This window comes from Carassius gibelio, chromosome B12, assembly GCF_023724105.1.
Source record: "Carassius gibelio isolate Cgi1373 ecotype wild population from Czech Republic chromosome B12, carGib1.2-hapl.c, whole genome shotgun sequence".
Lineage (NCBI taxonomy): Eukaryota > Metazoa > Chordata > Actinopteri > Cypriniformes > Cyprinidae > Carassius > Carassius gibelio.
The window spans coordinates 5,940,234-5,955,357 of NC_068407.1; the positions used below are offsets into that span (position 1 = coordinate 5,940,234).

Here is a 15,124-nt window from a genome sequence, read left to right on the forward strand (position 1 = left end):
TTGTGGATGGGGTGAAGTTGGCATGATGGCTTTTAATTTAGTAAATTATAAAAAAAAATGACATTTAGTTCAAAACAATTCTATAATTGGACTGAACTGTCGTTTACAGACTATGATGATTTGTCAGCAAACAACTCTCAAGTAATAAAAAAGAAATCCTATTAATCTCTCAAATAGCTCTCATTTGACTGGAATATTCTTTTAGCTAATTGTGTGAACTGATACATTTATTAAACATTTGATTTATGTGATTGCTATTGTTTCTTTTGTGGAAAGAGATTAAGTTGGCATAATGGATTGTAAAAGTAATTAATTAAAGAAAAATGATGTTTACTTCTGGAAATTATTATTTTTATTATTATTTGTTGTTATTATTGTACATTACAACATTTTTGTTAGTATTTTAAGTAATGTTAAATAACACTAAGTAATTCAATACATACTAGATTCTATGTTAAATCATAATCAGTTATTTGTGCAGCGAAAAGTTTTGCATTCAGCTGAAATTTACAGCACTTAGACCATAATTTACAATTTAATTACTGAGAAAACCATAAAGCAGACTTACTGTACAAACCAGACATTATAACTCTTACCTGAGAGATCAATTAATCAGGATTCAATGTAAGGTCAAAGTTTTTTGTGTTAAAATCAAAACAATAATCAAAAGTGAAGCTATGCGCATTTGTTCCTCCCAGTGCCAAAAAAAAAAAAACCTATGTTTTTTCCCTCTTTTGTACATCACCCTAAACACTATATTTTTTACTGATTAAAAAAAGAAAATACCCTATTAAAACCAATAAAGGTCCACCAAAGGATGTTGTTAGATGGGTTGTGTTGTTATGTTTTGCGGCTGTAGTTTCGGTGTGTCGGTGGGGGTGTGATCCCCCATAATGGGGGCACATCTGGTGTGTCTGCATCCAAAGAGAAATAGATCAACCCCCCAAAGACCCTAAATGAACCCTGTACATATCCCAGTCCAGCCTTGGAACAAGACTTTGGCTTTGGTGGCCATCACCCTTGTTAACCTTGAATTATTGAGGAATTGTTTATTTAGAATTGTTACTACATGCAAGTCGAATACTCAGGGGTCATTTCCTTTATTCCTTACAGGAAGTCTGATGATAAGAGTGAATAATTAATTGAAAAGATAATCAAAATCAAATGTTTTGCGAGCCGTCTCCTCCATTACACGAGCAGAAAGCGGCGTGCCCGGCTGTGGAGATCTGCAATTAATGGCCGAGATCAGCTGTTGTGATGTCATTATACATCCCCTTCATTTTCTACAGTGGCTCTGTTTGATCTTTGAATACCCCCGGGAACTCCTGCCTCCTCCCTCTCAGCATCTCTCCCATCCTCCTCCTCATCCTCCTCCTACTCTCCCTCGCTCTAGCAGAACCTCCCCTTTTCTCTCTCCGAGGGCTCACATTGGCTTCCGTATGTGTGTGTGCGTGTGTAAGAGTGTAAGTGAAAGTGCGCAGCTGAGCCTTGATGACAGAGGGCCCAGGACCATTCAGACGACTCGCACGCCCGCGCTCAGCCCACCTCCAGAACAGCTGAGAAAAGAAACTGTCCAGAGAAAGAGCAGGCAAAAAAGAGAATCAGATAGAATCAAAAAGACTTCTGCACAAAACAAAGAAGAAGGAGTAGAGGCAGAGTGAGGGTTTCAGAGAGAGAGAGAGAGAAATAGAGAGAGGGAGAGATAGAGAGAGAGGATCTCCCAGCTTAATGCGCAAAACGTCCCGCTACCACATGCTGTGCTCAATGGCCAACACAGGCTGTCTTCTGCTCTCCGGCTCAGGGATGCTAACTCACTCTCTCCAGTGTCCCCCTGCGTTCCTCTACCTACCCGAGGTAAGGCAATCCTAATCCCTCCGTCTTGCGCTCGCTCTTCCTTCCTCTGCTACTTTGGGGTGACACGTGCTAGCATTGTGTTCACCCCCTCCTCCTCATATCCCTCCTCCCTCAAAACCCTCGGCAGGGGTCATCCTTCTCTCTTCCCATCTTTTCATTCATGCTGTGAGTTTTTGCAGTGTCAGTTTTGCTTTTATCCTATAGTTATTCCATACACTATATTAACTTTTTTTTTTTTTGCTTGTTTCTGTTTATTGTCTTTTTTATATATATATATATAATTAGCAGTGTTTTTTTTATTTTAACAATTGTTTTCATAAAACAAGTCTATTTTAATTATTTTATTTTATATATGTGTGTGGGACGGGGTGTTCTTTTTCATATATAACATCCCATTTGTATCCGGAGTCAATCACACATCACTTCCTCCGTTCAAACTGTGTTTCATTCAAGAAGTCACAACATTTCAACAAAAGGTTTTCAAAAACCCAGGACTGTAATTTAGTTTAACCGAATCAGATGCGTTCTTGTTTTATTGCATTCAGTGCTTTCTGTTTCAGAAGTTGTGTGAATCTGTCTTTTTGTGAGCTACTCACCGGCCGAATGTAGACAGATGTCACTGAATTAGTCCGTTCTAGTAAATGGGGGTTGGCTGACTTTTCTGAAGGTGCTTGGAAATTGTGGGGCACGTGAGGGGCTGCTGTGATTGTTTTTGGCCGCGCGTGTGCATTACTACGTGCGGCATGTGCGATGGCAGGCTGCTGCTTTCCTCTAGACGGTGTGTTATTGCTCAGATATAAAGAATGATAAGGCTGTTGAGAGATAACCTGCCTCATGCTGCTACCAAATCGCTCCTCACTCATCACCTTAACAGTCGCTGTCCCGGCAAACACACACACAACACCAGCTGTCCGGGCCTCTGCTGTCCCCGCCGTTTGCTGTGTGTGTACATGTGTATCTTTGCATACAAATAAGGCGCATTTATGAATCCATCCTGTAAATGCTTGCGCGTTTGAGCGTCCTCATAATTCCTCATCTGATTTTGAACAGATGTCATCGACAAGATGTCAAGGCTTGTTTTTGTGTACACCCGTGATTGATTAGCTGTGAGAAACGTCCCTTAAATATCTATCATATTGGGCTTGTTGCATTTTAGGTGCTAACAGAGGTTTGTTTCGGTTCCAATATTGTTATTTTTTTTTTTACAGCGATTTCAATTTTTTTTTTTTTCTGAAGTCAGTTGCTGTGAGAGTTTAAAAAATAAAAAAAGGAAACGCGGACTTGTTCTCATCTATCAAATTTAGTATGACTCACTTCCAAATAATACAGACAGATTCAGGAAGAGTTATCACACCCTAAGGGATTCTACAGGATCCCATTCATTATTCCTTTTGCCTTTCTTTGCTTTTATTCACCTGCTGAAATGGTAGCCACACACGGCACGTCACATCTAGTAGATTGTGATTCGTAATGAGATTTGTTTCTTCACGTTTTTTTTTTTCCTTGTCGAATTCCTTACCTGTGTCTCATCTTAGACTGCAGTCTATGCCCGAAAAAGAAAAATAGTAAAAGGAAACAGCTTTGTGTGCTTCAAAAACAATATAGTGAAAGGAAAGTGTGTTTTACAAAAAGTAAACTTACTCATTTTACAGTTACCCAAAAGACTAATGTATCTTTACTAAAATTGTAATTTAAAATGTGGATGCAATTAGACACACTTCCATTTTCATATGTCTGTCATACATTTCACTTAAAGACATTTTAATGTCTGCAAGCATGTGAAAACACAATTAGTTTTGTCTGTGAAGTTAATGTGTGTGTGTGATTGCCGCTGACTGCATACACTAGTGCTGGCAAATGCTGTTTAGCTGCATTACCGTCTGTTTCCATTGGATTAGGAATTAACTAGGGATCCACACTGCTTTTGTTTTCTATTTAATAGCAAAAGTTTGAGCCGTAGCGTCATGCAGGTTGTGATGCAGGTTCTTTTTTAGCAAACAGTGTGTTTTCTCATAATGCGTGGAGTTGCAGAACAAAACAATTGCAGAGGCAGAACGTGTTTCTAGTTCAGTAGCTTGTTCTGTAACCTCATTTAAACATCAAACCACTGTTGTTTGATGCAGTCTGGTGTTGAGAATAAAAAAGGATTGTCAGACAGTGATGTCAAGTGAGCATTTAAAAAAAAGGATTCTCACAGATGTGAAAAAAAAAATATTCTCCATTACATTATGTTCTCTTTTTTTTTTTTTTTTTGCAAACGTGACCTCTATCTACATTTAATTTAAATTTGGCTGGATAAGATTCCCTCCCTCTCCTTTTATTGCGGCAGAGGCTGGTTCTCAAGTCTTGAGTCAATACGGAGCAGTAAATCTGCTTGTGCAAGCACCTCTCCTTCCCTAGAGGACCGAAAATCTTTACCCATGCTCAGGATAGTTAAACAATTCTCGCTATTGTATGATTTTCTCCTGAGCCATGGAGCTGAATATTAGAAGCTTATTCTCCAGTGAGTTTTTAGTCATTTCTAGCAGTGGTCGGAGTCATTTTGCAAGTAGAACTCCAAAATACACACGCACACACACGTAAAGGAAAAAAAAAATGTTGTGTGTATTTCACATGTTGAATTGTCAGCACAAAAGCTTCACCTCCTCTGCTGCAGGTGGTCTCTCGCATGTCTAGAGCTACAGAGAGGAATAAAGTCAGCTTTGAAAACAGCCAGAGAAGAGGTAGATGGAATAATAAGGATGGAAACATTAAAGAGAGGAAGAGGAAGGTGTGGGAAAATGAAAACCATGAATGAGAGAGGATTGAGAGGGATGTGAATGCTCAGCCACAATGAGATATAATTGGACGGGTGGGCTAGTGCGAGTCAAAGAAACGTAGGGAGTGCTTGAAGCCGTTTCTTTTTCTGTGCTGCACAGAAGAGCTCATTCCCCCCTGAAGACTTCCTGCTGAGTGACACCAACCCCTGCTAACGATGATCAGATATTTGAAACACACGTTCACCGCGTGTGTGCGCGCTCTCCGGACTCATTCAGACTCTAGCTATGAGCGTAACTCGGTATACGCTCACTTGTCAATAGCCGATGATATAATGGGTTGCAAATGGAAGCGAAACCCCTGGGAATACGGATCAGCTGATGTCCATTGCACTAAAGCAGATGTCAGCTTCAAACAGTCTCGTTCTCTTTCTGGTTTGTCTAGAAACAGTAAGTGGAAATTAACGACAGCTGCAATGAGGATGAATCTGTATAGCCGGTTGTATCAATACTGCGTATCAATAGGTAATTGTTTTGCTAACGGTATTGTAGTTAGCCTGTTTCTACTCTTAAACACATCTGATAAGATCAAATTAATGAGCCGGCCGTTGGTGCTTGAAAAGTGTTTCGTTTTCAATTCAAGGAATCCTTTTATATCAGCTCGTACAAAATTAGTTTTACTCATTATAGTCCCACTAGAAATACGACTTCATCTGCGCAAACGTGTTTAAAGGGAAAAAAAGTCTTGACCGGTGAAACTGACATCTCAACAGCATCGACTACTAATCAAATCAAAGTCTAAATACTCTTGAGATTAAAAGCAGGTTATTATAGGAAATAGGTACGTGATCTGACAGCATCGTAGCGCAGTGGTGCAACACACACATATTTCAACTTCTATGTATATATACACACAGACACACAACAGAGGGAGTGTTTTCCCCAGACAAGTGCTGCTCTGCATTGATGTAAAGTGAACATAGCATTTTGATATTAATACTAAATGAAATCGCTCTCCGTAGGTTTTCTGTGCTGTGGATCTCATTAAAATATCGTTTCTATCAGCTCCACTAAATTATTGATTACAATACCAGCGATGTGCCAACATTTGTCTCTGTCTTGTCATCCCTTCAATCTTGCGCATCTTAAATTGAAGGAATATATATCCGTATGCATAAAAATGAAGTGTGTATTAGTGCTGCATTAGTTATGGATTCTGGAACAGTTAGGAAAGACAGACAGATTTTTCATGTCATTGTTTTGGATCATCACATTATTCATGTTATGAGGCTAATCAATTCCAGGCATGGAGTTTCTGAAATAAAACCTGCAGATTCTAAAAACACAATGACTTCAGCACTCCAGTCAATTTATTAGTAATTCTTTAACGTATTTGTGGTCTGTGCTGGTGATTTAATCAAAGGCGTAATTATTTTCTCGGGTTTTATTTAACACATCAGCACAATCAACAAAAAAAGTTTCTTGAAATTTCCGCACTGCATTATTTAGTTCATGCAGCTAATTCACCAAAGTCCTCTCCTTCACTGTGCCCTAGTGTTAATGATGCATTGTATTGTTATTTATTAGGCCACCGCATCGGCATCTATTTAGCCATCCCCATATTTATCTTCCTCCATAATTGGGCGCACAAGAGAAATTAGTCATTTTACTCGAAGCTTCTTTTTTTCTGAGCCGATGATTAACCATTTGACTTTTATGCTTTATATATCTCTATTTAATAAATGTTTTAACATCTTTATATTTAGTCATGAAATGCCCTGTTACAGATTTAGCTCTGAAGTCACTCAAAACGTATGTTTCTCTGTTTATTAAAGGGTTATTTATAGTAGTATTTTAGTTAATTAAATACCATTATTATTATTGTTATTAATTAAAAAATAATAATTTGATGATATGTATATATCCGTTTTTCTTTCACTTATATTTAGATCATATGCTAAAACTCAAAAATGATCAGTCACATTTTTATAGACATGAGAAACTTTGGTTAATGTACTCCTACTGAGTAATATTAATTAACTACATGTACTTACTATATGGTTAGGGTTAGAATTAGGTTTTGTCTTAGGGTTACCTGCATGTAATTATACATAATTTATTGTTATTATAATAGTAAGTGGATGAAACATGACTAACAAGGACAACAAATGTGTAACAAATGTCTAACTGTTTAAAAACATAAAATAAAATATGGTTTAATTCCGAAAAATGTAATCCTCGGGGTTGATTTCTCATCTGATATGTAGAAGTCTTAAAACTACACCTAATCAAAAACATCATGTCGCTGTGTCTGCTTTGAGTGGAATTAAGAGAGAAACATCAGAGCTGTGGCATGTGTGTGAGCGTGTCTGCATTAGATCTCTGCAGATAGTGTGATGTTTCCCACAAGCCCCAGTGTTGAGAGTGTGCATCGGTATTGATGTTTCTGTGCTTTGCTGCAATGCACGCTGGGCCGCCACTAGCTCTGCACAACGGTTATCCTCAAGAGGTGAGAATGATGGGAAGGTTGGGTCCTCCAGGGTCTTCTAGATCTCTGAAGACCCTGTGATGCTTAGATAACTAACTATACTTCAGCCTGAAGTCGTCTGTGTATCAGTGCCGATATGCTGCACAGATAAATTTGTGCCCATATACTGTAGGTGTTATTCGCCTATTCAGGGCTAAATTCTCTGCATGGGCCGTGCAGCGGAGGCATGTATGACAAATAATTTATATGTACGCCATTTAGCAGATGTTCTCACGAAGAACAACTTACAAAGTGGTTTAGTTTCACATGTAACTGTCATGTCGGTGCAAATTCTTATAAAATATAAAAGTATGTCTTTAAAAGCATTTTTCACTTGCTGATGTCTTTTATTTATGCGAACTGTACAGTCAGAGAAAGGACAACGGGGAACATTTCAAGGGACCGGAGTGGCCCACTAAACTTGTAAAATGTGTAGATAAAATTAAATACAGCCAATTTTGTGTGTTATATTTTGCAGGTTTACTGTAAAAGTGCTTAAAAAATAAATAAATGTTTAAAATTGTAGAATATTGTTAAACAATATTATCTACGCTGAAATATTTTTTAAATGTTAACTTTTGTCTAATGTATGCCAAAAGATATTTGAGCATTGCTATAGTACATTTAAAAAAAAAAAAAAAAAAAAAGCATTTTTTGTGCTGTATTCACACTCATTCATTCTCCTTTTTATGTGTTATTTATGTTTTTTTAAATCACTCACGCAGCTCAGACATCGCTACTCTCAGTCAGACAGCCTGTTCTGTTCATCCTCCCCCAGATCAACTCGACTGAATGACTTTTTGAGGCGATCCAACTGGAGTCTCCTCTCTGTTGCTCCTCCAAGACGAGTTAATTAGCTGTGTGAGGTAGTTTCATTTCCTTAGCAGACACGCAAAGTACTTCAGCTCCTTTGCGAGCGAGGGGAGAATAGCTGGGTAAATTGGATGTCGTTTTATCGAAGTATATGTACTTTGCACGCTGCTCATGGCCAGGACTTCGAGGGTAGCAAAAGGGCACACACCATACGCCAGACCCGACCACCTTTCCCATTAAGCCTCTATATAAGCCCCGAAATCTCTGGTTCAGCCGGAGTATATCTCTCACATTGTAAAGTTGGAGCTGAATTTATAATGCCGCCCCTTCATCTCCTTTGCTATTTCTTTGCTGTTCTGGTTCAAAACATTCTCTTTTCTCTCAGCCGTACCTAGTTTGTTGAGCGAGACTCTTTTTATTGGGTGTACGGACCCTTTGGCACCAGTGGAGTCTTTGGTACATATGAGAAGAATACTTAAAAGTTGCTTTTTCACTTTTTTGTTTGTTTGCTTGCTTTCCTGCTTTCTAAAGTTTTTTATGTACGTTTATACACATTCTCGGTTATACTAGGTTCAGTTTTTAGGCTAATGTTTATGATCTAGATAACTGTGAGGCATTTACAATGGAATAGGTGCAATTTTTAAAATACTTAAAAGTGTAAATGTAAAGCTTATAATTTTATAAAAGCACTTATACTATACTGTTTAAAAGTTTGGGGTCTGTAAGATTTCAGTTCAGTGAATAATTTATTCTCACCGAGGCTGCATTATGTGATCAAAAATACAGTAAAACAGTATATATAAATCAAAAATACAGTATGTATAAATTACAGTAAACTATTTAAAATAAATATTTTATATTTTAGTTGATTATGAAATGTAATTCATTCCGTTTATAGCACAGCTGAATTTTTAGCAACCATTACTTAAGTCGTCAGTGTCTGATTATAACATGCTGATTTGGTGGTTAAGAAACCTAATTTATTTTTTATCTATTTCATTTTATAGTGAAATGCAATTATTTTAATATTATTTTTATTTTCAATTCAACTTGAATTAATAGAACATTTAAAATGCTTTTGTGTCATTATAAATGTCACTTCTGATAATCATTGCTGAACGAAAGTGAAAATGATTACTAACCCCAAACCTTTTTTGTACATTATTTATTTTATATTAGTTATATATCATATAAGCTATACATTTGTTTTCATGACATTTACAAAATTGTAACCTCTTGTAGCATTAAAAGTATTGTGTATTTTAACGTTTACAGATCGACTCCATTCATTTCCATTGAAAGTGTCTTACTAGAGAAGAGTAGGATTAATTGGCTGTAGCCAACGTTATGCCACAAGTGCTGTCGTTCCTCGTACGAAACCCGGAATATTCCTTTAAACAAACACGATGACAGTAATGCGTCACAGCTGCATATGTGATATTTGAATTTAAACGGCCTCTTTAACACACTAGCGAACATATGACACTTCCTCCGGCTCTCCACATGGTTATTTTTTTTTCCCCTCGCTGCCACCTCCCCATCCCTAACCATGTCTATCTGTCTCTTCTCAGTCTCTGCTGTAGTCAAGAGCAGCTTTATCTGTGTGTTTAGACAGGCAAGGAAAGAATTACACTGACAGTGCTTAGGAAATGATAGGCTGGTACTGAGATATTTGTGCCCCATAAATTCTCCTCTGCTCAGCATAATTTACGACAGAAGCTGCATGCGCTTCTGTGTGTGTGTGTGTGTGTGTATGAGAAGTTCGTGTCCCACTGTATCTGTCTCCATCTGCTTAGCCACTTTTGCTCCACCGTAAATTAAGGGCCTATAGACAGCTCCCCTCAAGTCTCCGCTCACATAAAAATGAGACGCTAGTCATCTCTCTCCCCCTCTTTCGCTCTTGCTATCGCTATCTCTAATTGAAAGAGAGCTATGTAAAGGTGAGGTGAGGATCGACATAGGTGTGCAGCCCTGATAGCAGAGGTACCACGTTATCTAAAGGCCATTAAAGCAGGGGTTAGCGTTTTAAAGGTTAGCGTGAAAACGTGTTTTTAATTAGCGCCCCTCGCATCGTACACGCAGTGTCTGCAGGAGGTCCTCCAACACAATGATCGTAGACAGTACGACGAGGTCTTCAACCTGACATTCAGAAGGACGCGCTAGTTAGACGGTACTAGCGATGTGGTTCCCCTCCGTAATTACCTGACGCATCAGTCAGCTGTCAAACACAACTACATTCTGACATAAATAGCGTAGAATTAGCTTAGCGACGGACATTTGTTGTTGACATTTAAAGTTCAGTAGCCTTTGACCTCAACTGCGTGATGTGTTTTTCGCATTGCTAGACCTAATTGCTGCCCGCTTCATATGTTTACAACAAGGTTTTAGTTAGCTAGCCTGTACTCTTGTGGTCTGAGTTCATTTCCAGCGTTCCGAAGGGTAATACAATGTTGTTAGCGCAGACGCTCACCTGCTGAACAATTAGCACTACATAAACCCTGTAGCCATTTTCAGTCCAATACTAAAGCAGAGCTCAGTAACACGGCTGGTGAATTATGTATAGCTTAGTCAAGCATAGTTTAATATAGGGCCGTCTATTAATCAATCCTAGTCTAATTGCAGTATATTTTCATTTCGTTCAGGTCTCTACCTGCTGTTAGGCACAGTAATATTAACCTACAGGGCCAGCTAGCAGAAATGATTAAGATTTTTGTTCGACGGATTTTTATGTTTGCTGGTATTAGTGTAATTCTGCTGAATGCGTTATCTGCACTGTTCTACACACGCACAGCAAGAAGTGAGCCGGTCCCTGTGGCCCTGCATGCACAATAATGACATTATCATGCTTGCAATAAATAATCCAACATGTGCCTCTGATTAACAGAGCCTTTCATTGCGTACCATAGAGAAACAAAGAAAGCGGAAAATGTAATGAAATGCGCACTGACATATCGCCTTCCTTTGTGACTGCTGCAAATTGATTGAAACTCCATTTTGTATATGTCACAGAACATTTTCCCCTGCATGCATTGCGGTACATACTAGCCTTTATGTTCAAAACTAATCACCCACTTTTTTTTTTCTTTTGATAAGACTGGAGAAATCTTTACTGTCAGTATCCGTGTATTTTTTTTTTCCTCACAAGGCTGTAGATCAGCTTCATGTTGAAAATCTTGATTCAATTTAGTTTTTTTCACTCTTTGCCCGTTTTTTTTCCCCCTTGAGGGGAGAGGAGCTGGAAGGGAGGGATTCAGCTTTGGCACCTTTCAATACGCTTCTAATCAACAGCTCGGTTCCTCTCGCATACGGAAGCTCTTAATTACTGCTAATTGTGGCCATTACCATGGGAAAATTAAATAATAAAGCAAGACAAATATTGATGTTAATTGATGGAGCTGCTCGCTGATTGCACAGCTTTCGAAACGGTTTCAATAAGTTTGAATTAACCCTATTTGCATGCATTAATTGGGATAATTAGAAATTAAGATGATTGCTGTTGAGGTTGATCACAAGTATTGTGTGTGTGAGTGAGATGCGGTGTTATGAATACAGGCCAGGCAGAGGGACGCTTTGGATGCTAGCAGCTCCGCGTGTTCTGTCATAAGTAATTACTCTAATCACTCGAGCTGTTCACACTGAACCTGAGAGACCCAGCTCCTAGTGACTTCAGAGACGCGGATGAAACCAGGTGAAGGTCTTCTGGTGCCATTTGTATCCTGGCAATCTATGGAGTGACAGAACAACAAAACATAGTTATATAAATGTGAAAATGTTTGTGTACATTCCTGTGATAATGTAAAAAAAAAAAAAAAAGTGGTTTGGTAGCATCTAAATTAACTGGCTTCATTCAAGTTATAAATACTATTTAATAATTACTGAATCAACCAGAAAGGTCAGATCAGATTGAAAAACTACCTTTTGCAGTGTATTTATAAAATAAGGGGAAAACATGGTTCATGCACCAGTAGATTTTGCCATTTGAAAAATTCACTTTAATTATTATTAGATATGCAGATGTGCAAAATATATTTTATATTTAACTTAAAAAGGGTAAAAAGGAATGAGTAAAGATGTGAAAAACATACAACAAATGTTGCATATAAATAAAGATGTTGAGAGATGGACAATTTCAATTTATTAGTACACTGAAAAAAATAATGGTGTAGAAACCAATTTTTCTCAATTTTATTTCACAAATGATTACAAATACATGGCAAGTAAGACACGGAAACTTGAATTATAGAGACTGAAATGGTATTTAAATAAAATTCCAGAAATTTAGTTTTAGTTATTGTTTAAAGGCATAGTTCACCCAAAAATGAAATTCTGTTTCAAACCTGTATGATTTTCTTTCTTCTGCTGAACTTAAAAGACATTAAAGAATTGCTAGTAACCCCACAGTTGATGGTAGCCATTGACTTCCATAGTAATATTTTCCATACTATGGAAGTCAATGGCTACCATCAACAGTTGGTTACCAACATTCTTCAAAATATCTTTTGCGTTCAGCAATAAAAAACATAAAAATGTGTACACTGTTTGGAATAAGTAGATGGTGAATAAATTATGACAATGATCTGCATTTGAAATTTCTCAGTCCAGGACTGAGTTTATCGTTAGTAAGGTTTATTAAATTTGTTTGCGGTTGTAGATGACCGTTTTAGTGAATCAGCATCCTATTTTGGCACCTTTCAACATTCATACACTCCGTGTTCACCATTCATCGGAAAAACAATGAAATCAAGCAAGGGCTGGAAATATTGAAAATCTTGTTCTTCAGTCTCGAGTCCCACGAGATGGTTATTGAGGTGGCTGTAATTTGATAAGATGAATAAAGTCTGTGGGCTGCAGGCGACTCAGCACTTTCCCCCGCACTTTTCCGACCTCACTCCTACCTTCACAGAACTTCTGACGGCGGGAAAAAAAAATCCCTGACATTGGCAGCACCGGGAGCCCACCTATCGATTAGGTCAAATCTGGGATAGATGATGGATTGGAGGTAATTTTAGGGGCATAGAGGGGGTATCTAGCAGGGTGCAGCCCCCAAAGACCAGTCTGGTAGAACAAAGGGCGGTAGACGGCAGTCAGCCTCTTCATAGCAGGCTGTACGCTAGCCTGTGGTATTCCAGGAGAGGGCAGAGGAGAGAGAAGATTTGATTCACCGCTCAGATCCACCTCTAGATCCATCTGTGCTCCAGGGTTGCACCACTTCCCAGCATCCCTCAGGATCTTTCCAGACATCGCTCGACATGGCTTCACTTTGGCGTCAGTATTTGTTCTCCTTCTCCTTTTTTCCCACTCTCTCTCTCTCTCTCTCTCACCCTCTCTTTAGTTTTCCGTTGTGACTGTTTCTTTGTTAGGTATTCTTCCAATTTAATTACGAAGGCTTTGAAGTTCCCATGAATAATGGCAAAGTGCACCCTTCCAGAGCCTTCAGCTTTTTATTCAGATCAAAGATAGCTTTTACATCAGCCAGAACTCCTCCCCCCAGCTGAGAGCAGTCACAGGGTTTTCAGACACCAGGTGCCAAGGCTCGTCAAACACGGGCGATGGAGGCTCCCCTGGATGGGTATTGAACTGTTGTTGCAAGATGTCAAAAGCTCGTTCCAAGGTTGGCACTAAAACCTGCATGCAACATCAGACCCTCTTTGTAACTTTAACCTTTCATCTACAGGGCAGATGGCAACAGATAACCGGTACATTTTACAAAAGAAAAAATAATAGCTTCTGTTTTATTTATTTGCGCTTCTGCACACAGCACAAACACTGCACGGTGTGTTTGCTGGTTATTTACAAAAGGCATTTATATACAGTGGTCCAACAAAAATGTGTTAGATGTTCTAAAGAATAATGAAGTGTCTGTGCATAAATATTAAAGTGGAATTTATTTTATTTTTATAAAAAAATTTTTTTTAATTATTTACAAATATATATTTAATATATTGTGTTAATTTAATTATAATATTATAATATTGTATTTTTGCTGATTTATCATTTTTATCCATTTTTTTTCCTTGAAAGATTGTATATATCCTGTGGGAACTTAAGAAGAACATACTAACTACATCCGCTAAAACTCTTAAACATTAACTGTTAAACATTGTTAACAGTAGATGTAAAAACTTTATCTTTGTTATCAAATGTGTGATATTTTGCATTTAACGTGATTAAATTGGTTTGTTTTAAGTGTCCAAAGGTTTTGGGGCTACACCACATAGCTTTGTCTGTTTGTTTCTGAACTTTTTAATACATTTTGCCCAAACAAATTCAAAGAAACACGTTTTTTGCTAATTAAAGAATGTGGCTAAAACTGTTTCCAGTATTGCATTTCCGTCACACTAACTCGCCGAATTTGACATTTATGTTCTCATTAACTTGTCAATTTCTGTCAAGTAATTTGTGGCATATGAAGGCCGGCAAATATATTCAGCACCCATCACATTCTAAAAGTAGAAACAAGAAGTTCAGAATATCTCCTTCCATTATTACATGCAGTGACAAGCTGATTGTGTCAGGCACAGGTCAACAGCAAGCAGAGAGAGAGAGAACGGATGTCCCCTGTGCATCAGGCAAGTGTTTTTAGACAAGTATAGCAGATGCTAAACAAACATACAGTCTCACATTGACAGACTGGAGGAGGCATGCTGATGCACAGGGCATGCCGTCCCACTTTGCTTTTCCCATTCCTCTAAGTGGCTTGTCAATTACACTGGGTAAACAGAGGCAGAGTAAGGGAGTAAATCCACCCAAGACAAATATAAAATCGGATCCCTGGAAGATTAAAGGCCACTGAGCCGTGCGAACAAATATTTCAATAGGACAACAGCGTGGAGGTTGGGGCATTAGTTTATATGAATGTGTTTGTGCTGCTGAGTGTCTTTAAGATTGCATTCAGAGTTCTGAATGTGTGGTGTGTTATAAGAAGTAAGACACTGTCCTGCCAGGACTGACAAAAAAAAAAAAAAAGAACAATAAAAATGTGCACTATTTTTGTTAGAATGTATTTCTTTAATATGCATCTTAAATGTCCAGCGTCTGAAAAAAAAAAAGGGGTTTTATGGTTAGGAAGTGGAAAATTTCAGGTGGTTATGGGTAATGTAGGAGACTGTCAACACGGAATGGACCTTTACACATCTTCTTTGCAAAACGTTTCAAACAGTCTTTGAAGAAAATC

At 38.1% G+C, this 15,124-nt stretch overlaps 1 protein-coding gene across 2 annotated transcripts in view; it reads left to right on the forward strand.

The window, feature by feature from the left end:
• Positions 1–1,475: 1,475 nt before the first annotated feature.
• Positions 1,476–15,124, forward strand: part of LOC127969495 (RNA binding protein fox-1 homolog 3-like) — a 110,612-nt gene continuing 96,963 nt past the window's right edge. The window contains exon 1 of one of the 2 annotated variants that reach the window (XM_052571501.1): positions 1,476–1,854. In XM_052571501.1, coding sequence (XP_052427461.1) covers positions 1,729–1,854 — 126 coding nt within the window. In that variant the 5' untranslated portion in view covers positions 1,476–1,728. The remainder of the gene's footprint in view (positions 1,855–15,124) is intronic. The other variant, XM_052571500.1, reaches the window with a different exon arrangement.